Below are 23,408 nucleotides of genomic sequence, written 5' to 3'. Positions count from 1 at the left end.
GGAACATAAGGAAGCAAAAAAGAACCAATGAGAACAAGAAGAAAAAAGAATACAAAAAAATGAGGATAATATAAGCAGCCTCTGGGACAACTTTAAGAGGACCAACATTTGCATCACAGGGGTTCCAGGAAAAGAGAAAGAGCAAGAATTGGAAATCTATTTGAAGAAAAAAAAATAATGAAAGAAACTCTCCCTAATTTGGTGAAGGAAATAGACATGCAAGATCAGGAAGCACAGAGAGTCCCAAACAAGATAGATGCAAAGAGGCCCACTCTAAAACACATGACAATTAAAATGCCAAAGGGTAAAGATAAAGAGAGAATCTTAAAAGCAGCATGAGAAAAGAAATTAGTTACCTACAGGGGAGTTCCCATAAGACTGTCAGCTGATTTCTCAAAAGAAACTTTGTAGACTAGAAGGGATTGGCAAGAACTATTCAAAGGCATGAAAATCAGGCACCTACAGTCAAGATTATTCTACCCAGCAAAGCTATCATTTAGAATCAAAGACAGATAAAGAGCTTCCCGTACAGGAAAAAACTAAGGGAGTTCATCATCACCAAACTGTTATTATATGAAATGTTAAGGGGACTTATGTAAGAAAAAGAAGATCAAAGTATGAACATTAGAATGGCAAAAAATACAAAGCTATCAACAACTGAATCTAAAAAACAAACTAAGGAAAGAAGAACAGAGACAGAATCATGGATGGAGAGGGTTTTGATGGCTGCCAGATGGGAGAGGGATATAGGGGAATGGGTGAAGAAGTGAGGGGATTAAGAGGGAAATAGGTAGTTACAGAATAGCCATGGGGACATATAGGAAATGGAGTAACCAAAGAACTTACAAGAATGACCCATAGACAGGAACCATGGTGGGGGGATTGCCTGAGGGAGTGGGGGGTGCTGGGTGGAGGGGAGCAAAGGGGGAATATCAGGACAACTGTAATATCATAATCAGTAAAATATAATTTTTTACAAAATGTCCAATTATAAGAATAAAAAATTTAAATACTTAAGAATAAATTTAACAAAAGATGTGCAAGATCTCTACATTGAAAATTACAAAACAATGCCAATGGAAAATAAAGAGAATTTTATAAAATGAAAAGAAAGATGAAGAACTCCCTTTACCTGATATCAATACTTATATAATGTTACAGCAATTAAGAAAGTATAGTACTTGTGAAAAGGCAGACTTACAGACTGAACAAACTGAATATGGATACAGACCCACATGTATATGGCCAATTGGTTGCTACCAAAAGGTGCTGAAAAACATTAACATCTACTCTTACCCCACATAATTCACAAAAATTAACTTGAAATGAATCACAGACCTAAATGTAAAAGCTAAAACCCCACCAAGAAAACACAGGAAAATTCTGTGTAATCTTCAGTAAGGCAGAGATTTCTTAGACTGGAGATTTTTCTTAACACGACAGAGACTAAGCACATGTTTAAATAAGAGTCATCTATTTCCTTTTCCGTGAGCTGCCATTCACTTCTCTGCCTAATTTTCTATTGGGTTTGTGATCTATTTACTTGTAGCATCTATTTCTATGTTAAGGTAATTAGCTTTTTGTTGGCGACAACTGAAATATTTTTTTTTCAATCTGTAGCTTCTCTTGTGACTTTGTATATGGCATATCCTGCCATTTATAGTTTATTTAGATATAATCAAGTTTATCAATCTTTCTTCTAATATGAGTTCTAAGTTCTTATACAGAAAACCCCCTTCACTCAAGTTTATAAAGAAATACACCTATGTTTCCTGCTAGTATTTTTACTGTGTTTTTTTTTAGCTTTGACTCATTTAACAGTGTGGATTAAACTTAAATGTTACCATTTTTATTTTACGCAGATGGCTACCCAACTGTCTCAACACAATGAGCTACAGTAAGTTATTTCCTTAATTAATATATAAGATATATATTATTGGGTCTGTTCAACTCACCTGTCTATTCAAGAGCCAACAGTATATTATTTTTATTACTGGGGCTTCAAATGTGTTGTAATATTTGATAGCACTATTCTTCTAGTTTCCCTATTCCCACTTGGCCACCCTTCAGCCTTAGAGTTTTCCTTGCCATTCCTATTAAATGTTATTTTAATCCTAATTTTAAAAACACCTGTTGGTTGGAATTACATTGTAATTTTAGAAAACTTATCCTATAAAATGTTTCACGTATATACAAAAATAGGGGAGAACGTAATTAACTCTCATGTACTTATCTATCTTCAACAACTGTCAATATCTTTGGATTATATCTCATTTGTAAATTAACTCTGGGAAAAATGACATCTTTACGGTGTTAACACTTTGCCTAAGAACATGTTATGTTTTTTCATTTATTTAATCTTCTTTGTGGACCCTTCAGTAGTGAAGTTGTCTTCACCAAAGTCTTGCTTATTTTTAATTTTGTATTTCTATAATATACTAAATTATTTTATTATTTATAATAATTTTCAGTTAATTCAATTGAAGTTTCATATGATAAATTTCATAATATTCTGCCTCAAATTCCTCGTTTGGTATTAATATCATGAGTACTGTTTCATTTTTCTTTTTATTTGTCTGAATATTTTTTCAACCTTATCTTTTAACTTTTTTGAATAACTTTGTTTTAGATGTACCTCTTATAAAGTGCGGAGAACTGGATTTTCTTTTGTGATCCAATCTGAAATTCTTGTTCTTTGAATAGGTGAATTTAGTTCATTTACATTTACTGATACAAGAAATAGTTTTTGTTTACAACTGTACAATTTTACGTTATTTTTTCTGTGTCTGTAGTTTTTGTTTTGTTTTTAAGTAGCTCACTACATGATCTTCCTGCTTTTTTCCTGAGTATTATTTATTCTAATAGGTAAGTTTATAATTATAACCTTAGAGAATATCTTTAGTTCTCTATTTTTAACACTCTTTACTCCAATCATGAGTAATGATGAAATTAGACTATTTCCTTGTTTAAAACCCTTTACTTCCCTCTTTTTAATCACCCATTGCTTTTCAATTAAAAAGACAGATGCACTGATGATACTAACAACAAATACAGAAATGGGCGTACAGTTACCACACAGTTCAATATCTTTTTCAGAAAAGTGAGAAGTCAAATCATGTCATAATGTATTCGATCTGAAGGAGTAGGAAATGTCATTTTATTTTTTTTTAAAGTCACTTTTACTGAGGGATCATTTACATGCAGTAAAACTCACTCCTTTTGCCCTTTTTGCTGTATAATTCTATGTGATCTGATACATATATAGTCATGTTATTACCACAACACTCAGTATTTAGGTAAAATGTATTACCACAAGCCTCACCATTCAATTTCAATCAATAGTATAATTTTAATATTACCTTTGTGGTGCTAAATGTGCTTATCATTCTATAACTTCATTCATCAGCTTTAAATGATACTCTTTAAATTCCTGCTATTAAAAATAAAGCAATTGAAATATATACACTTCCTCTCATTTGCCCTCTGCATTTCCTTTCCAATTTTTCTGACATTATTTGACATTATTAGGGTATGAAACATTTGCATTCTATGTTGTCATCCTATGTTTCTGACTTAATTCTAATTCTAAAAATACACACTGGTTACAACCAGACATTTTCTTAGTTTTCCTTCTCATCTCTTCATTGGTTGAATGTAAAACACTGCAATTCCTAACATATAATTAGCATTAGTACATCTTAGCTGAAATTAGTATAAGCAGTCTTAGTAAGCCCAATTTAACTTTACAAAATTATTTCTATTAGTAGTATTAGTACTATATAAGTACCTTTAAAGTACTGTGGAATTTCTTGGTGATAACAGGAATAATCAAGTTATTGGATGACTGTGTTTTATAAAGATTTAACTCCATGCCATTGTATGTATATAAAGAGACATAAATTGAACCCGAATGTAAAAGTAAATTGTGGTCCCTTCATGCTTTTCCAGTCTTCAATATTTTCACTTTTTCATAATTCAATTATTCTTTCTAAAATCTTTACACTGCTAATTGCTTAGTAAATCTTTCCTTCAGAAAAACATAAAATTTTACTTTGCAATAGAAAAACAAGCATCTAGGTGATGGGTGATATTTATCAAGGCATACTCAAATACACAAAATAGACTAAACTACTTCGTGTTACTCATTTCTGACTTCCTTTTCTTTTGATTCTGTTAACAAATAACACTCAACAGCACTGCTCAGGCTGTTAAATGCTGACCTCTCTTCAACACACCTCCAGATTACTTTGGTGCTATATATTAGGTATATAAAAATATGGAAAGAGCTAGACTTATGAGTCTCTACTTGAGTCCTCTGATGCTGGGAAACAGGTCTGACACTAATTCAACTATAACCTCATTATCTGCAAGCTCTAAATTCTTAATGAATTTCATCAAGAATTCAATTTAAATGTATTAAGTTGCTGTCATTCCCTCAGTAAAATCAATGAATACCACCACCAAGGGAGGTGTAGAAACAGTTTTTAGAATCTTCCCTAGAACAATTTCAAGACAAAAACCAGACTCAACAAAATATACTTTTAGTAGGGAAATAGTAAGGAGTAGTGAAAAAAAAAAAGATCCAGCAGTGCTGGCTGGTGTGGCTCAGTGGATTGAGCACCAGCCTGCAAACCAAAGGGTTGCTGGTTCAATGCCCAGTCAAGGCACACGCCTGGGCTGCAGGCTAGGTTCCCAGTAGGGGCGTGTGAAAAGCAACCACAAATCGATGTTTCTTTCCCTCTCTTTGTCCCTTCTTACCCCTCTCTCTACAAATAAATAAATAAAATCTTAAAAAAAAAAAAGATCCAGCAGATCTGAGATTTAATAAAAAGGTCTGACCACTTAATATATGTCATGCAGGCCACCCTTGTTTCCAAAATTTCAAAGGGCTGTTGTAAGGATGTAATAACATAAGTAAAGCTAGAGTATATTATTTGACAGCTTGTATGGACAATCAACAAATGATAGATAATACTAATTTTTAATCATTAAATTGTAGTTCTCATTTTTTAAAAAAAGCCACTGCATTTATATAAAGAGCCAAGAATTGCAGAGTAAAATATATTAAAAAATTTTAGCCATGTTCATGTCAGAGATTAGGAACTTATCTTCAAATGTTTGTAGAAAATATAGTAAAAACATTAGAACACTTTGAAAAAGAAAGGCAATCCATTAAATGCTATTATAAAAAGAACCCTACTGTTCAAAATTTTCTGTTTCATGTTTTGTCCTTACTGATTTCTGTTATACCATAACTACCAAAGTAATTTCATAGACGATAGATTGGCAGAAGGCAGAAGTATGGTCCAGTGCTTTATGTCACTAGTTCAAAATGTCTCCGTTTCATCCATTTTTATGTAACACTTTTCCCAATTGTACTCTGACCATGGATACCATTTACTGATTCAGAAGCTTTGTGAAAAGGAAGGCACACGGAGAGGTGAATGAAGAGAGACAGAGGCTACTCGATCCAGTTTTAATGATTCAATGCAATAAACATATATGATGCTCTATCTATGTTGCAGGAGCAATGGAGCTCGTTGAAGAAACAAAGATGAGAAAAACATAGTCCCTGCCTTGAAAGAGAACATTTTGTTTGTATATAACTGTTCATATCAGAAGGCCTGTAAAAACACATTCTCACTATGAGTATGCAGAGTTAACGTAATTAGAAGTTCACCAGGGACATAAAAAGAAAGTCTTCCAAATTTATTAGGATCCATTTAAAAATACTGATTGGGTATGTTGTGTTTTAACAACTTAGTAGAAACCACTCACTATTTAAAGTTCTCATTAAATCATACAGAAATCAGGTTTACATATTTAGTGAAGTCATGGAAAATTTGCCACTAAAATGAATAATCTCCAACCTAGCATGAAATAGCCTTTTGGAAAAAAGAAAACAAAATGTCATAAGAATTAAAAATAAAAATTTTTCTGTTACATTTTGATTTAAATATCAAAGGGCTTCCAAATTTAGTCCTTACTGTTTTTATAAAACAACGTTCCTGAGAATACCATTAACTTTGAGTCCTGAATATCTTATACAATGTTCTACTACCAACAGTATATTAAATGGATGTCTTAAAGCTTCATCTAATGAAAACATCTTTCATCTCTATTGGGATCTTTCTCAGTCATGCATAGTTTATTTGAAACCCAAAGGTTCATTTGGTTCTGCCAGACTAAAATAGGTTCTTAAAACTAAAATTTTATACTCACCCGATCCTCCTTTTGCCAAGTATTTGTTCTTTGCATAAAGAACAGAATCTAACATAGACTCAAAAAGCAGAAAATAGCCCTGCAGAAAAGAGAAAAAAAAAAGGATTTTAGAAATGTGCAATATCCTCACAAGCAGATCAATTTAAATACCTGGCTGCTCTTTTATTAAAAAACATATTTTTGTCTCTGCCATAGAATATTCTGCAAAGTTTGAAATTATTTTTTGCAGTAAGTTCTGCACATGGTAATTATTAGAAAATCAGGCCAGCGCATAAAGTGAACCCAGAAAATTTATTACTGTAGAATGTACTGAACCTTCTTTACCTGGGCTTCCACTTCCTAGACTATTATTCCTTCCTCAACAAAAATTTCAGATGGAAACTGTTAACAAAACCTGTAACTCTCTGGGATATTACAAAATTAATCTAGAGGAGTGTTTCTCAAGTAGATTTTGCCCCATAGGGGACTTCTGGCAATGTCTGGAGACATTTTGATTGTATTACTCAGGGCTGGGTGGAGGGATACTACTGCCACCTAGTAGGGAGAGCCAAGGATGCTGACAAACATCCTACAATGCACAGAACAGCCCCTACAACAAAGCGTCTGGTCCCAAATGGCACAGGGCTAAAGTTGAGATATCCTGGTCAGGAACACTCTTTCCCAAAATACTTCCTGCCCAGTGACTTTCTCTTTGGTTAAAGAAAGAGGAGAGGGGATCTTTAATCAAAGAGGTTCAAGAAAGACCAGATGCTACATCCTCATCTTAGAGATTCATAACGCACACTAGCACATTAACAGTTTTGAGAAGTGTTGTGGTAACGAGGACTGAACATATTTTAACCAAGCATTACCCACTCATTGACTAGAGACCTTTTTTTTTCTATTCAACATCTATCAGTGCCTTGTACCATAGTGTTGTTTGAAGTAGAGTTCATGAAACACTACCCCAGTATATTTGATTTTGGAGAACAACAATGAATCACCCACCAAGAAAGGATAATCACAGCACAAATGGAAAGATAATTTGTCATTAATGGTGTCACAAACACAGTGTATTCTAACAGTATGCTACACAGTTTATTAAATAAACAACGAAGTAATCATAAGTGAGAGATTAACGCCAGTTTCAGCCAGTTTTTCTCCTTCTAGGGGCCCATCCGCCAACAGCCCTGAGAAGCAGGGAAAGTTAAGTGCTCAGCGTAGTGCTCAAGAGTATAATATACCTTATTACTGCTTAAGGTGAACTAATATGAATTTTACCCGAATGTTAACATTCTAAATCAAAACTGCTCTCATTCATTTGTTTTATGAACAAATAACTCTTTGATAGGATAAGTACAATTATCTTTTTTTAAGATTTTATTTATTTATTTTTAGAGAGGGAAGGGAGGGGGAGAGAGAGAGAGAGAGAGAGAGAAACATCAATGTATGGTTGCTGGGGGCTGCGGCCTGCATCACAGGCATGTACCCTGACTGGGAATCAAACCTGCTATGCTTTGGTTCACAGCCCGCACTCAATCCACTGAGCTACACCAGACAGGGCCGGATAAGTACAATTATCTTTAACCACAACAAACAAAAATAAAATTTTTAAAAGTTTTTCTAGAACAAGAAAAACCTTCAAAACCAAAGGGATAATCTTCCCAAGAGATTAACAGCAAATTTAAATTACAGAAAATATAGCTCTCATGCTTGAATCACTTATGAAGGAAGCTAATTAAATTGCCACTAGCAATTCTACTTTGGCATTTACATCCAACACACAAATTCACTGATAAGAAAATAACTGACTACAAAAGAAAGATTTTGCGGACTTCCGGCAAGATGGAGGAATAGGTGGACGCACCGTACCTCCTCACACAACCAAGATTAGAACAACAATAAAATACAGTCAGCATAACACCCAGAACCGACAGGGGATTCATCTGAATGGAAGTCGGACAGCCAAGAAGTTGAAGTAGACCCGTACATCCAGACTGGTAGGAGACAACGAGCCGAGCGGGCGCGGGGCTGGCGCGGGTCGGCAGCGCACGGAGGTCGGGGGAAATTTGGCGCGGAATCGGCGCGACAGCCATCGGGGCGCAGGAACGCAGCGGTGGACCCTGAGTACGCAAGCTGCGGCTGCCGGACCCAGTGGGGCAGCGATTGTGGACCAGGGCAGAGCTCGCAGCCCAGGAGCCCGGGAAAGGTCTGGGCCCAGGAGAATTGAACTGCCGACATTGATTCCGCCCCCCCCCGCCCCGCCCCCCGCCCCCACATATAACGTCACAATCTAGCGACTGGGGCGCCCAGCCCCGGTGAACACCCTAAGGCTCCGCCCCCCACCTTAACAAGAGCGACCAGACCGAAAGGGAGAGAGACAGGGAAAAACATAAGACATGTGTGCAACAGAGCAGATCAGTCCCCCAGGACTCATCCTTTTGAGCGACCAAGAAATAGCCAATCTATCAGATGCACAGCTCAAAACGCTGGTGATTAGAAAGCTCACAGAATTGGTTGATTTTGGGCACAATTTAGATGAAAGGATGCAGGTTACCATAAAAGAGATGCAGGAAGATACGCGGAGGAGAGCCAATAGAGAAAGGAAGGAATCTGAGTCTCAAAACAATACAGTGGACCAGAAGGAAGATAGAATCAACCAAGCAGGAAAGCATGATGAAATAAGAATTAAAAAAATCGAGGAGAGCCTTGGGAACATCCAGGACACCTTTAAACGCTCCAACATTCGAATTATAGGGGTACCAGAAGGGGAGGAGCAACAAGTGGAAAAGTTATTTGAACAAATAATAAAGGAGAACTTCCCCAATCTGGCAAAGGAAACAGTCTTCCAAGAAATCCAACAAGCTCAGAGAGCCCCAAAGAAGTTGGACCCAAGAAGAAACACACCAAGGCACATCATAATTACATTAGCCAAGGTAAAAACGAAGGAGAGAATCCTAGAAGCAGCAAGAGATAAGGGGACAGTAACCTACAAAGGAGTTCCCATCAGACTGTCAGCTGATTTCTCCAAAGAGACCTTACAGGCAAGAAGGGGCTGGAAAGAAATATTCCAAGTCATGAAAGACAAGGACCTACATCCCAGATTGCTCTATCCAGCAAAGCTGTCATTTAGAATGGAAGGGAAGATAAAGTGCTTTTCAGATAAGGTCAAATTAAAGGAGTTCATCATCACCAAGCCCTTATTTTATGAAATGCTAAAGGGACTTATCTAAGAAAAGAAGATAAAGAAAAGACATGTATAGTAAAAGGACAGCAAATTCACAATTATTAACAATTACACCTAAAGCAAAACCAAAAGAAACTAAGTAAACAACTAGAACAGGAACAGAACCACAGAAATGGAGGGCACATGGAGGGCTAGCAACAGGGGAGTGGAAGGAGGGGGAGGGGGGGGGGAAAGGTATAGAGAATAAGTAGCATAGAATGTAGGTTGAAAATAGATAGGGGGAGGGCAAGAATAGTACGGGAAAGGTAGAAGCTAAAGAACTCATAAGAATTGCACATGGAAGTGAACTAAAGGGGGGGGGGAACGTGGGTGGGAGAGGGGGTACAGGGTGGAGGGGAGGGAAGGGGGGAAAAGGGACAAATGTAATAGCATAATCAATAAATTAAAAAAAAAGAAAGATTTTGCAACAAAGCTCTTAATATGTTTACTAAAGATTTGGCAGAAAGTCTTTTTGTGGATAGAGTACTTCAGTAATACATCTAATTCTTAAGAGTTAATTCCCTATTAATACCATCTGTGTATTCAAAGAACAAGAGATTGCTGGAATTCAAATAAGAAATCTTTATCAATCTGATATAACTCGATCTATGCACACAAATGCTAACAAATAAGCATTCATCTGTTGATTAAAGTGAATTATAATTTATGTCAAGGAATTATTAAAAGAGGAGGCATCTATTTACCCTATGGAAAACCATCAGTTGGTAAAACACGTAAATAGGTTGAAGAAAAAATGGTCTCTATTTCCAAGAGTGTTGACTGTTAAAACATTAGACTAAAATAAATTCACATTTTGGTACAAATTAAGTATTCATTATATTCCAGGTTTTTTTGGAAGGGGGTATAAACACTGTTACTGATTTGGCATTGTGTTAAAACTGTTTCTGGAATTATTGCTCTTTCAAAGCAGTTAGCTAAATCTAAGTATTTTGCTCCCATATACTCAAATGTCATGTTACTTTCATGCACTACAAACCAAAAACGTCTTTGATCAATAGGTGAAAGTCCTGCCTTCTGGCAACATGCTCCTTTATTGCAATCAAGTTATAACGATCAAGTTACTCTTAGCCACTCATCAGAGGTTAAATTATACTGTATTTTAAAGTGGTATTATGATCAATACCAATAGTCTAGTAGTTGGGAGGGTGGACTCCTAGATTTAAATCCCAGATGAGTCCCCTTCTCCTTGTGACCTTTGGTAACTTAACTTCATGGTGCTTTAGTTTCTTCACCTGTAAAGTGACAATAACAATCATACTCTATTTCATACAGTTGCTGGGAGGATTAAGTATGTTCATATACGTAAAAGGTTTGCAATGATAAATCTTAGTTTAGCAGAAAAAAATTAAGATTTAAAAAGTATATTTGTAAAGGATAATCAGAATTTTAAAACTATGTTTAATAAATTAGAGAATAAAGGCTTACTAGGCTGTCCAGAATCATGTAACATTTATTTAGTGAATATTCATATATTACAGTCCATGAATAAGAACTAAAATTCCTTTTTTCCCAGAAATCTATCAGGATACATTTTCTCGTGTCATTTCTTTTTTCACATTAGCCAAGACTATATGTATGCATGCGCATACCAAAATGTACATTTAAAAACATACATGTATCTACATACACATTTGTTCAAAATTTCTTTAAAATCAATAAAATTTAAAAATCCAATCAAAATAATTTGGTCAAATTGGATAAATTAATGCCAATTCTAACTTTAAGATTCTTCTTAAAAAATGTAACCACAGAGATTGCCCACCCCCAACCCCCCAAAAGTCAATTTTATTTAATACCCTGAACTTTCGTGTTTATTTGTAATACTTTCCCCTATGTCTGCTTTCATTTAAAATAATAAACCTCAATAAGCATTTTTCTACATACCCCTTAATGATGCCCTTAGGTAAGATTAGAATCTTGATAAGTAGGACAGTATTAGAAATACTTTCTAAGGTTCTAATTATTAAAACCTAATTTTCACATTAGATAAATCAGTGCTAAAGAAGTTAAGTGTCTTATTTTATTTAACTCATATTGCTGGAAAAGTAACACTGGACAATTCTTACAAAACAGTGACCTTAAGATTCAATTCCCATTGCCGCTGAATTCAATAGTGAGATACAGTGCAAACAAACAAAGATATCATCATCATCCCTGGGAGCAAAAATACCTTCTCCTAAATCCCATGTCTTTGCTTCTCACTTTTTAGAGTAAGCCAACATAATTAGGTCAGAGAATTTCTGAAAGCAAGTGATCAAATGTTTTTGCCGATACCTGTAAAGGATTCAGCACAGTGACTGGCACAGAGTTAACGCACAAACATTACATGACTCTTTAATTTGGCAGAAGTCATTACAAGTCTTTCTTCATTTACCTTTCCCATTTTTTATTTTTTTCACTCTTCACTGGTTTATAATTAAAAATAATATTCTCCTTTAGAATATTATTTTGTCTCCTAAAATTTTTAAATAGTGGTGATAACTGTTAAAGTTCATTGTGTTAAGTGCCTTTATATGGGTTATCTTATTTAATTCTTCCCTAACGCAAATTATTGTTATTTCCATTTAACTGATAAGAAAATAAGGCTTAGGAATGTTAACTTAAGGAGACTTAACTTAAAATAAGGGGGCTTAAAAAATAGCTCATAATCATGGAAACAGTTGAATGAGCCAAGATGTGAACCTTGATCTAACAACACAGGTCAAGTTCTGAATCATTATTTTATGTTGCTCCTTAAACTGACTTACTTGACGGAAAATAAGATTTGGCATTTGTACTATATTATACTACAGTTACAGTTAAGTACTCAAATTCTGAAATAAAAATTTCTCATAGAGCATATTAAACAAGATTAGAATTTACAATAGGTATATGATTCATAATGTTTCAGAGTGATAGCTTAGTTGGCAACTAGTACCCACTATCTATTGTGAAAATTATCAGTTTAGAAAACAGTAATTGTTGTACCAGAATATATGTAGAACCAATATGCATTTTTGAGGTAAATTAATATACATTGTTAAAAAATATTAGCAGATGAAAAGATTTATATATGTATTACTAATGGTTATTGTCCTTTCTCTCAACTTTCCACTTTGCTAAACTTCATTTTACTATAGGCTCCCTCCGTGACCGTATAGCCTTTAATTTCCTGGGAATTGTCCTTGGTTCTGAACCAAGTCATTCATTACTGATATCAGAAGGCTTTGCTCCAAATGCCCTGCTCATCTGCAGTGTAATTCAGACTGTAATTTCACAGGCTGCTGCTTCACCTGTAGGGGTGCCATCTGGAAGAGAATTACACCCAGTATTTTCTCCCATGATGCTCATGGGGCAATCTTTTTTCCAAACTGACATTTACTTTTTAAAATTAAAATTTGCATTTTACACTTCAAAAACTAATTACTAAAAAGGAACATGTTGATTAAATCTGGAACTAGAACATTAACATTATTCATTTAAATAATAACCTTATTTGCCTGCTCATATCTTCTTGTAATAAATTAATGATAAATAAAACTTGTGATATCTTCAGAATAAGGTGCTTCTGTTGTCTATATTCTTTTTCAGTTCAAATAACTGAGTTACCCATACACCCTTAGGTAGAATTAACTATTTAAAAGAGTGAGGGAAGGGCCCTAGCTCAGTTGGCTAGAACGTCATTCTGATACACCAGGGTCACAGGTTCAATCCCCAGTCAGAGCACGTACAAGAAGCAACCAATGAATGCGTAAATAAGTAGAATGACAAATCGATGTTTCTCTCTCTCCCCTCTTCTTCTCTCTCTCCAAAAATCACTAATAAATAAATAAATTAATTAATTAATTAATTAAAAAGAGTGAGTCAAGGGAGAAGCACAGATAAGATGAACAGTTAGTCTCTAGAAAATCTAGTAACAAATAGTCAATAATCTGGACTTAAAGATAAAAATAAAAGTTTACTTCCAACAAATAAACAAGCCTACAAAATCCAATCCCTAATATACTTATGTTTCTGAAGTATAATCAGTAAGTGACAACAATTTTTCCAATGCTACTCTAAATTCTGTAAGATTTACTGTAGATAGAATTTTACTCAATGTATCCAATGTTATTAGGATCACTAGTCATTTGTTAATGGAAAACAATACACTTTTAGTAAAAACATATAAATGTAAATTTGTTTACCAATACTCTTTGAGGATGGATCCACTGACTGGAATCTTCACTAGCTTCTGTGCATAAACCCCACTCAATGAATTGTAAGTAAAGCCCAGTTTGGGGTATTTTAAAATAGGAAAAGATTTATTAGCCTTTGTCACTACAATAAATTCAATAAAAATGAAAAAATTTAAATAAAAAAGTAGAAAAATTCTAAGGGCATTTGCCAATTAGAGAGTCCCTGAATTCTATAATTCTCACCCCCTCACTCCTAATATTTCATAATATGTCTGACTACTTTACTCAACATTTTTCTTACAAGCTTGCTAAACATTTATGTTAATATTAATTGATTTCACACAAATTAGCAGGCAAACAATGCAATATGCTCTTGGTAAACACATAACCCAACTGACAGGGACAGAATAGGATCAACAATCAAGATAACTTATTAGTTTCAAATGTCCAGGTGGCCACAGGAATCCAGCAGGTGTTATACAAAACAAATGCAGAACATCAGCTTCTAAATTAAATGCAGACTGGTTGAGGAAGCTTCAACTGCATATCCGTGTGACAAAATGTAGTCATGATGCCACTTTTTAAGAAAAATTTTCCTTGATCCCAAGATTAGGTCAGGTGGCCTTTATAATACTGCCTAAGTTGGAAGCTGAGTTATTAGCAATGCATAGAAATGAGATCTCTAAAGCAGGGTTTCTCAATCCTGGCACTACTGACATTTTGGGCCATATAATACTTTATTGTGGGGCTGTTCTGTCTGTTGTAAGATGCTTAGCAACATCTCTAACTTCACCTACTGGAGGCCAGCAGCACTGTCCTCCTGTCCCCACTCTCTCCTTCCCCCACTGTAACCTCAAATGTTTGCAGACTTTTCCTACTGACCAATAACCTCTGGGTGCAACAGTCAGCACCCTTGGTCCATGAGAACCACCGCTCCAGAGACATCCACAATGTAATTCAGTAAGCACTTTCTCCCATTACAGTGTTATTTGCTGTGGTATTAAAATGTACAAAACTTAAGATTTTACAGGATGTATCTGATCTTGTCTGATCTCAGAAGATTTTATAGGATGTAAAGTAACTTCTATATATTTCACCATTATATTTATAATAGCCTCAGATATTGAAATGCTGAATTGCAAAGTATTTTTAGTGATTTCCCCAGTCCATCACTTGACACTTTGATCTTAAAATGTGCTGACGCTAAGCACCTTTGAAGGGAGATTTATATGACTAGTTTTATAATATATAATAATAATAATTATATATTATAATAATGTGTAAGCAACACACATTTATTTGTTTATAAATGTTTAGAATAGTATATAGTTCTAGTACTCAATTAATTTAAAAAATGATAAAGCAGACCAAAAGGCCGAAAATATTATCTGGGGTAAAAAGAACAGTACTTTGGAATAATAAAGAGGTCAAACTTTATGAAGAATACATAACAATCCTAATGTACATGCACCTAAAAATCACATAAAAATACCTGAAACAAAAACTAATAGAACTGAAAAGGGAAACAATTTCTGAACTATAGGTAGAAATTGCATTATTATTCTTTTAGTACTTAATAAAAGAACAGACTTAAAAAAAACAAAGATTTAAAAGATTAAGTGGTACTATCAACCAACCTGACCCAACTGATAATTATATAATGCTTCACCCAAGGATAGCAGAATATACACTCATTCTAAATGAATGTGGAACATTCAACTAGACACCATATGCTGAGCCATAAAATAAGTCTGAACAAATTTAATAGAATGATAATGTATACAGCATGGCCTCTGATATCAACCAAATCAAACTAGAAATCAGTAACAGAAAGATATCTTAAAAAATTCTGAACATTTGAAATTAAACAACATGCTTCTAAATAATTTATGCATTGAAGCAGAAATAACTAGGGTAATATTCTGAATTGAATTAAAAAATGTGGGATGCAGTTACAGCAGTAATAAAGGGAAACTGATAGGTTTAAAAGTGGAGAAAGCAAGCTGTAAAAAAAATATGTAGAATATGTTTACCTACACTAAATACAAGGGTGGGGTTTATAATCTATTTCTTTAATGCTCTATCCTGCCTAGACCAGCACCCGGCACATAGAAGTCACACAATATTTGTTAAATGAATGATTGTGCCAAGGGGCGGGAAGACACATATGCATACATGTTTATAACAGATTAAAATATTTCAGGAAGGAGACACTAGAAACTGGTGACAGATTTTGTTGGTGGATTCAGGGTAAGTCCTAAGTGGTAGAGTAAAGACAAGGGAGGGATAAGATCTGTAACTTCTATGAATTATTAGTCAAAAAAGTAATAAATTTTATATGTATATCACAAACACTTGTCAGAGCAGCTCCTTTTTCATTATTATTTCACTTAATCACTATCTTCCATGCAAGAAGAATGAGAATGGTAATACCTATCACTTATCAGGTACCTATTACGTGCTTGCTGCTGTCCTGCATTACTACTTCCTTCTCCTCTTCTCACACCTTACAACATACAGTTCTCACTTTTCAGTGGCATGGACTTATGGAGAACAAAGCTCAGAACAAGAGCTAATTTTCTAACAAGAAAAACTTTTATTACTTTAAAAGTCTTTCCTCCACTAGATGGCACTCTCACTTAATCAACTAAAGACTGACAGTCACACTGACCCTTTTCCCCAAACTGCAGCAAACTGTCCAATAAGCAAGTCTATCAAAAAAAAAAAAAGGAAAAAAGTATATCATCTTAAGAACTTTCCAAAGGCACATGTGGTTCTTATTCCAGACTCACAGAATCAGTTTCAAGGATGAGGGTGAATGATAAATATGTTTTTCTAAAACAATACGCCTAACCCCCACAGTGGATGAAAAAATCATTAATTATAACTGAATATTCTACTCCTAAAAATACAATTAAATTGCCCTGGCTGGGTGGCTAAATTAGTTGGAGTGTCATCCCAAACCAAAAGGCTGGGGAAACAACCCCTGGTTGGGGTGCACACTGAGGTTGTGGGTTCAATCCCTGGTTGGGGTGTGCATAGGAGGCAGCCCATCAATGTTTCTCTCTCTCTCTCTCTCCCCCTCCCTCCCTCTCTCTAAGTCAATAAAAACATATCTTCAGGTGAGGATAAAAAGGAAGTATAGTTATGATTCATGAAATGAAAAGAAGCTTCAAGATAGTAACAGCAAGCAAGTAAACAAAGTTTTAAAGGACCAAAGAGAATTCCTAAAATTAAATTTTAAAAAATTGAAATAAAACCTCAAGGGATGAGTTTAACAAATTATTAGAAATAACTTTACAAAGAATTAGTGAATTGATGGACTGAACTGAAAAAACTATCCAGGGTGCAGCCCAGAAAGTAAAACATTAAAAACTATGAAAGAGGTTAAAAGGCATGGAAGATGAAGGAGTCTAATAAATATATAATGGCAATTATTGAGTGATTTATTAAATAAGATATAAAAACTCAAACCATAATGGGAGTTTGATAAATTTGATACATTAAAAATTAAGAATGTCTACTCATCAAATCACACCAAAAAAATAATGAAATGACAAGCATAAATGATAAAGAACTAAGTATCTGTCAAGACAAGTTAGATTATCCTGAGTCAACAACCCCCAAATTACCACTTCAAACAAACAAACGAAAGATTTATTTCTGATATTACAGGTTGAGAAGAGGAATTGCTTATTATAACTGCTCAGGGGGTCAGACAAGCCATAGGGCCACATTGAACTTCCAAGAGAACAGAGTTCAATTCTATTACGTGCCCAGAAACAGGGAAGAGCAGAAGACATGAGAAGAGCCCTAATAACAGACTGGAAACTAGAATAGGAAACTCGGTCAGAAAAATAAGAGAAATAAGGTAATTTGGTAACACATATTTTGCTCTCACTAATCATCAGTTCTTTCCATTAAGGGGAAAACTATTTCTGCCAAAAATATACTAATAAAAATAAGACTATAGAAATAGAAATAAAGACATGAGAACAATGCTAATCTTTGTTATCAAAAGAACATTTTTTACAATTAATTTTATATAACTTCCTATCATTTATTTGAATTTTAAATTTTGGTTATTTTTATACAAGAAATGTGACAGTGAAAACATATCTTTTTCTCTAATGGAACAACAGAGATGAGAAATGCAAGAAAAAAAATGGCAGGATGTAGAGTTGGGGAGCATGGTGTTTTGCTGTGCATAATGCACACCCATGTGTTTTATGTGGGTTGTACACAGGATTATTGTACCCATGTTATGTGGCCATTATACCCATGTGTAATGTGCACCCTTATTGTTCCCTCAAAAATTTGGGCAAAGAAGTGCGCATTATACCTGGCAAGATGTGTTATGTCTTATATTTCTTTATCTTGAAACACTGGACATAAGTTCATTTCAGAAAATATTTTAAGTAAACAAAACAACACATACTAAATGTACAGTTTTTAATTGTTCTAAATCCTCATGCAAGGACATGCTTAATGATTTTAGAGAGAGACGAAGGGAGGCACAGAGGGAAAGAAACATCGATGTGAGAAAGAAACATGATCGGTTGTCTCTTGTACGTGTCCTGACTAGGGACCAAACCTGCATCTTGGGCATGGAACCTGACCAAGAATCGAACCCACGACCTTTCAGTTTATGAGACGATGCTCCAAACAACTGAGTCACATGGCCAGGGCCATGTACAATTTTATATAGCTTAAAATTTTCAGAGTAATATACATAAAAGAGGAAAAATATAAGTTTCAAAAAATCCTTAAATTCAGGTCACAAACGTATTTTTGTCAAAGAGAGGAAATGCAAAAATATACCTGTACAAATGAAAATTTGTGTTGTTAATTAATCTCTGATACTCTTCCTGACTCTAAGATTACTTCAGTTTATCTAACTTACTAAACTACTTATATAATTATTATTCTATCATTTAAGGTACAAAAACAGATCAGGGAAGGCCATCTATTGTCTAACAGTTGGCTGAAATGCCTGGCTTCACTGCCAACCAAACTAAAAACAGCAAAAACATTTCAACATCCACTAGTTCAAAATATGACCTATAGCAGCTTCACAGTTAGTTTGTGGACTGCTGATATAGACCAAATCACAAGCCATGTTTTCTGAGTGATACAGTCTATAAAATCCTATTTACCAATAGTAAACAGCATTAAATATGAACAAAGGATACCCCATCATTATGGTTATGGGTATGTGCATGCATACACATTGCACAAATACACCTGTGCAGGGGAAGATGGGATGGGAAAAGTTAATTCCTAAGTTTTAATGACAAATCCAAGAATATTTGAGTAAAAGAAATTTTAGGTCACTTCCGAAGCAAACCTAGATAGAAAAATTACAAGGGACTTTAGGCAACTTGAATTTATATCATCAGTGACTATGAAACATAAAGTTCACTTAGTATGTGTAATTCTGCTGATGGTCCCGATAACAGAAAATAACACAGGTGAAAAAACAATCCTCCCTGGCCATTGGTAATTCCAGGATCACGTCTATGTATTTCTAGGAGGTCAAGCTGAAAACATAGATGGAAAACAGCAATACCAAATGAGTCAATCTGGCTTAAATGAGTAAGAATTAGGGCTGCCTACTTTCTTATTAGTCCACCAGAAACAAAAAGCCATGAAGAATAGCTCCATTGGTAGAGTGAAATGTGAAAAATGAGAACGGATATGCACAGGTATAAATATTAACATCTTGTAGAGATTAAGTTGTTTCTATTTAACTGATCATAATTTTATCAAATAGAAATTCCGTTCAACAAAAATGAAAATGTAAAATTAAAGGAAAGCCTAAATCTGTAAGTGATAGTTTATTAAACAATAATAACATAAATGATTGAGTTTTTAAAATTACACTCTTATCAAAGAACATCTTCCAAAAATAAAGGCAAAGTTCATGAACAATTGTACACAGAAAACATATCTACATTAAGCTGTGGAACAGTTAGTGGGCCACAGTAGAAGAAAAGGTGTGTTTCTCTGCAATACCTGATGACTACATTGCTATGCTGGATTACAAGTACATTAAACATCTGTGTCCAGTTCTACAGGGTATATTCTTCAGGTGTCCTTCCCTGTTGAAAATACTTTTAAAAAGAGGGAAAAAATTTATGCTATAGCTTAGAACTGGGTTATTCTAGATTTTTGTATCATTGCTGCCATATGTAAAAAAATTCTTTCAAAGACAGAGGATTCTATGCAATATACTTCAATTTTAAAATGCTAGTATGTGCAACTGTAGCTTTATAATAGTTATTTATCACTTGCCCGTTATTTCAGCCAAAGTAGAAATTTCTGAGAACCACTGGATATATTTTATAAAGCATACCTGCTCCTTGTTTAATTATGCATTTGAATTTTTCAGCTTTTCAGCTTAGAAATCCCAGTGGAAGTTCCAAAGTTAGGAGGACACCTACATGACTTAGAAGATATTATAAATGACATTGCTGTACCTCAAAGATGACTCAAAACTTTTCAGCCCAAGCCTATTTAAAAGCTTAAATGCAAATTTCATTAGAGAAAAAAGGTCATCCAGAATCCATTGTCTTAGAATAACTGCCATAAATTACAGTGTCTAATGTTCCCCCTAATGCATTTAACACAACAGGCTAGACTTAATTTCACTGATGCTTAAAAGGTAGACAGCAAGATAATTCAAACTCTTAAGTTATACCTTTGTAAAGAGCCTCAGCAATCTGGAGGAAGAACAAAGTAGGGGGGTTCACAATACTGATATCAAACTATGCTACAAGGCTACTGTAATCAAAACAGTCTGGTACTGGCATAAAAACAGACACAAAGATCAATGGAACAGAACAGAGCCCAGAAACAAACCCACAACTCTCTGGTCAATTATATTTGACAAAGGGGGCATGAGCATACAATGGAGTGAGACAGCCTCTTCAATAAATGGTGTTGGGAGAACTGGATTGGTACATGCAAAAAAAATGAAACTAGACCACTAACTTACACCATACACCAGAATAAACACAAAATAATATAAACTATTGTACATGACTGCCAAGTAAATGTCTCAAATGTTCTTCCTCCAAAGAACCTTTCTGTAGTCCTAAAAGAGACATTGGATTTTTAATTATACATAACTAAATTCATACTTTCTCATTCAATTCATAATGGAAATCACAGTGCTGACACAAATTCTTTGATATGAGAATAATGACATTATGATTAAGAATTGTTAAAAGCCAACCCTAGCATTAAAAAAATCAACACACTGTTTCACATACGAATGAGTAGCAATGACGACTGTCACTGGCTCCAGACTGAAACTTAACACTACATGAAATCTGAACACTGCAGAAACTTCCTGAAATCCCAGCTATTTTGCTAGAATTGTTACTATGTTTACTCAAAATTTATAATTATAAAGCAAACTATTTTCAATTTTTTGATAAATTCATTTAATGAAAATATGTATCAAATACAGTTCAAAAAACAAAGCTTAAAACTTTCCAAATGGTTAAAAATTTGTCTATCTAGAAATACTATCCACTTTGTCTTCATCAAATTGGCTTATCAGTAAGTCAAATCAGCTGTCAAATACCATTCATTTTACTTTACATACATTTTAAAATAAATATGCTGCTTTGACTTATGATTTCAAAAGTAAATTATAAAGTTACATAGTGTACCTTAATTTTATTATTTTAACAATGCCAATAAATTTTACTTTATGTGATAAAAGACACTGATAACCTGACCTAAGAGATCAAAAAGAGAGGACATTCAGTAGGATAGCAATAAAAGCAACATCATGTTATAATTTTTTTTTGTTTTTTGTTTTTTTAGAGAGAGGGGAAGGAAGGGAAAAGGAGAGGGAGAGAAACACCGATCAATCCGTTGCATCTCACCCACCGCTAACCGAGGACCAGGCCAACAACCCAGGCATGTCCCCTGACTGGCAATTAACCTGCGACCTTTATTCAGGTTTGCAGTTTGCAGTTTGCAGTTTGTGGTTTGCAGCACGACGCCCAATGCACTGAGCCGCACCAGTCAGGGCAACATCGTGTTAATTTTGACAAAACAGTCCTAGTAAGTCCTTACTAGTCTTTGGAGGCTTTTAGGCAAACATAAAATTTAAGCCTCCAAAATTTAGAAAATAAAAAAATAATACAGTAATTCTTTCTTATGACTTTAAAAGTGAAAAAAGTTCATTTATATTCTTTTTAAAAAGATTACGAATGAGCAGTAAATAAGTGCTATTTCAGAACCAGGTACCATAGAAAAACTGTAGCTGTTTTTAAAATAATGTGCCATTCTGCCATTTATTAAATACAATTAAGTGCAGAAAAACTGCTACTATATTGTTTTTTTCTTAAACCAATAAAAGTAGTTTTTTTAAACAAATACTTACCATCCATTCAGATATAATAACATCCACTTTCTCTACAGGAAGGCGAACTTCTTCAATCTTTCCTTTAATTAGTATGATAGTATCTTCAAGTTTATTTAGTCTGAAAATTATCACAATGAATTAAATTAGTATGTTAAACAGATTCTGAAAACTAGTCAAATTACATAATTTCCTGACAACTGTTCAAATTATTTTGTGGAACTGAAAGTATATTCAAAGTTTATTTATTTCCTGGGCATACAATTACCTTTTGGTCACTTCATAAATGTCTAAAATTTTTGCCCATTTTAAAAACCAGGTCAGTTATAACATTACTGATATTTAAGGATTCTTTACATGGTCTGGATAAAACCCTTGTCAGATTTATATTATAGTGAATATTGTCTATCATACCGTGCCTTTTTCACTTTTTTAATGTTATGTTTTGAAGAGCTGAAGTTTTAAATTTTGATAAAGACCAATTAACACTTTTGTGTGTGTGTGTTCATGCTTTTGGTGACATATTTAAGAAATGCTTTCCTACATCAATATTTTCACCTATGTTTTCTTCTATTTTTTTTTTTTTTAGTTTCCATTTGGAGTTAATTTTTCCAATAGAGTATCATGTTCATTTTTTTCCTTACAGTGTTGAAAATTTTGTTTGGAAAACTTTTCACAAATTATAGTTTCAACTTTGTTGAAAAATTATCATTAACTTATAGAAGTACTTTGATATCTTTGTCAAAAATCAACTGACCATTTATGCATGGTTTTATTTCTGGACTTTCAATTCTGCCTCAACATTTAGATATATATCGTACCAATATAACACTTTCTTGATTGCTATAGCTTTAAATTAAGTCACAAAGTCTGATAGTATCAATCCGTCAACTTTATTCTTCTTTTAAAAAATTCTTGGGTGGAGGGATTGAGCAAAAAGGAAAAAGAACTCATGGACATAGACAACAGTGTGGTTACTGCTGGGGAGAGCAGGCTTAAGGGGACTAAATGGTAAGGGCAAAAATACAATAACGATTAAATTGAAAAAACTAAAAATAAAAAGATTTTTAAAAATAAAAAATTATTTTAACTAATCTAGGTCATTTGGTTCCATATGAGTTTTAAGGTTCGCTCTCACTAATTCTCTGCATAGTTCATGTCTTAGAGACAGATTTTGTTAAATTTATCCCTGTTTGATAATTCTGGTTGTATTGAAAATGCTGATTTCTAAAAGTTTCAATTTCTAGTTGTTTGTACCTACTAATAGAAATACAACTGATTTTCTTATTTGGACCTGGAATCCCACACTATACTAATATCTCCTAAAATTTTGTCTATTTCCCCTTTAACTTCTGTCAGTTTTGCTTCATGTAGTCTGAAGATTTTACTAATATAGGTATAGTATTATTATATATTCTTGATT

At 34.1% G+C, this 23,408-nt stretch overlaps 1 protein-coding gene across 2 annotated transcripts in view; it reads right to left on the bottom strand.

Moving 5' to 3' along the window:
- PRMT3 (protein arginine methyltransferase 3) overlaps positions 1-23,408 on the bottom strand; it is a 106,791-nt gene that overhangs the window by 50,434 nt on the left and 32,949 nt on the right. For both annotated transcript variants that reach the window (XM_045825642.1, XM_045825641.1), the window contains exons 10-11: positions 22,007-22,106; positions 6,223-6,301 (exon numbers count right to left, since the gene is read on the bottom strand). In XM_045825642.1, coding sequence (XP_045681598.1) covers positions 6,223-6,301; positions 22,007-22,106 — 179 coding nt within the window. The remainder of the gene's footprint in view (positions 1-6,222; positions 6,302-22,006; positions 22,107-23,408) is intronic.

The sequence above is a fragment of the Phyllostomus hastatus genome, unplaced genomic scaffold (genome assembly GCF_019186645.2).
Source record: "Phyllostomus hastatus isolate PE091 unplaced genomic scaffold, TTU_PhHast_1.1 phas_scaffold_585, whole genome shotgun sequence".
NCBI lineage: Eukaryota > Metazoa > Chordata > Mammalia > Chiroptera > Phyllostomidae > Phyllostomus > Phyllostomus hastatus.
Note: the sequence above shows the minus strand (reverse complement) of the source record. Positions and strands in the feature narration are given on the sequence as shown.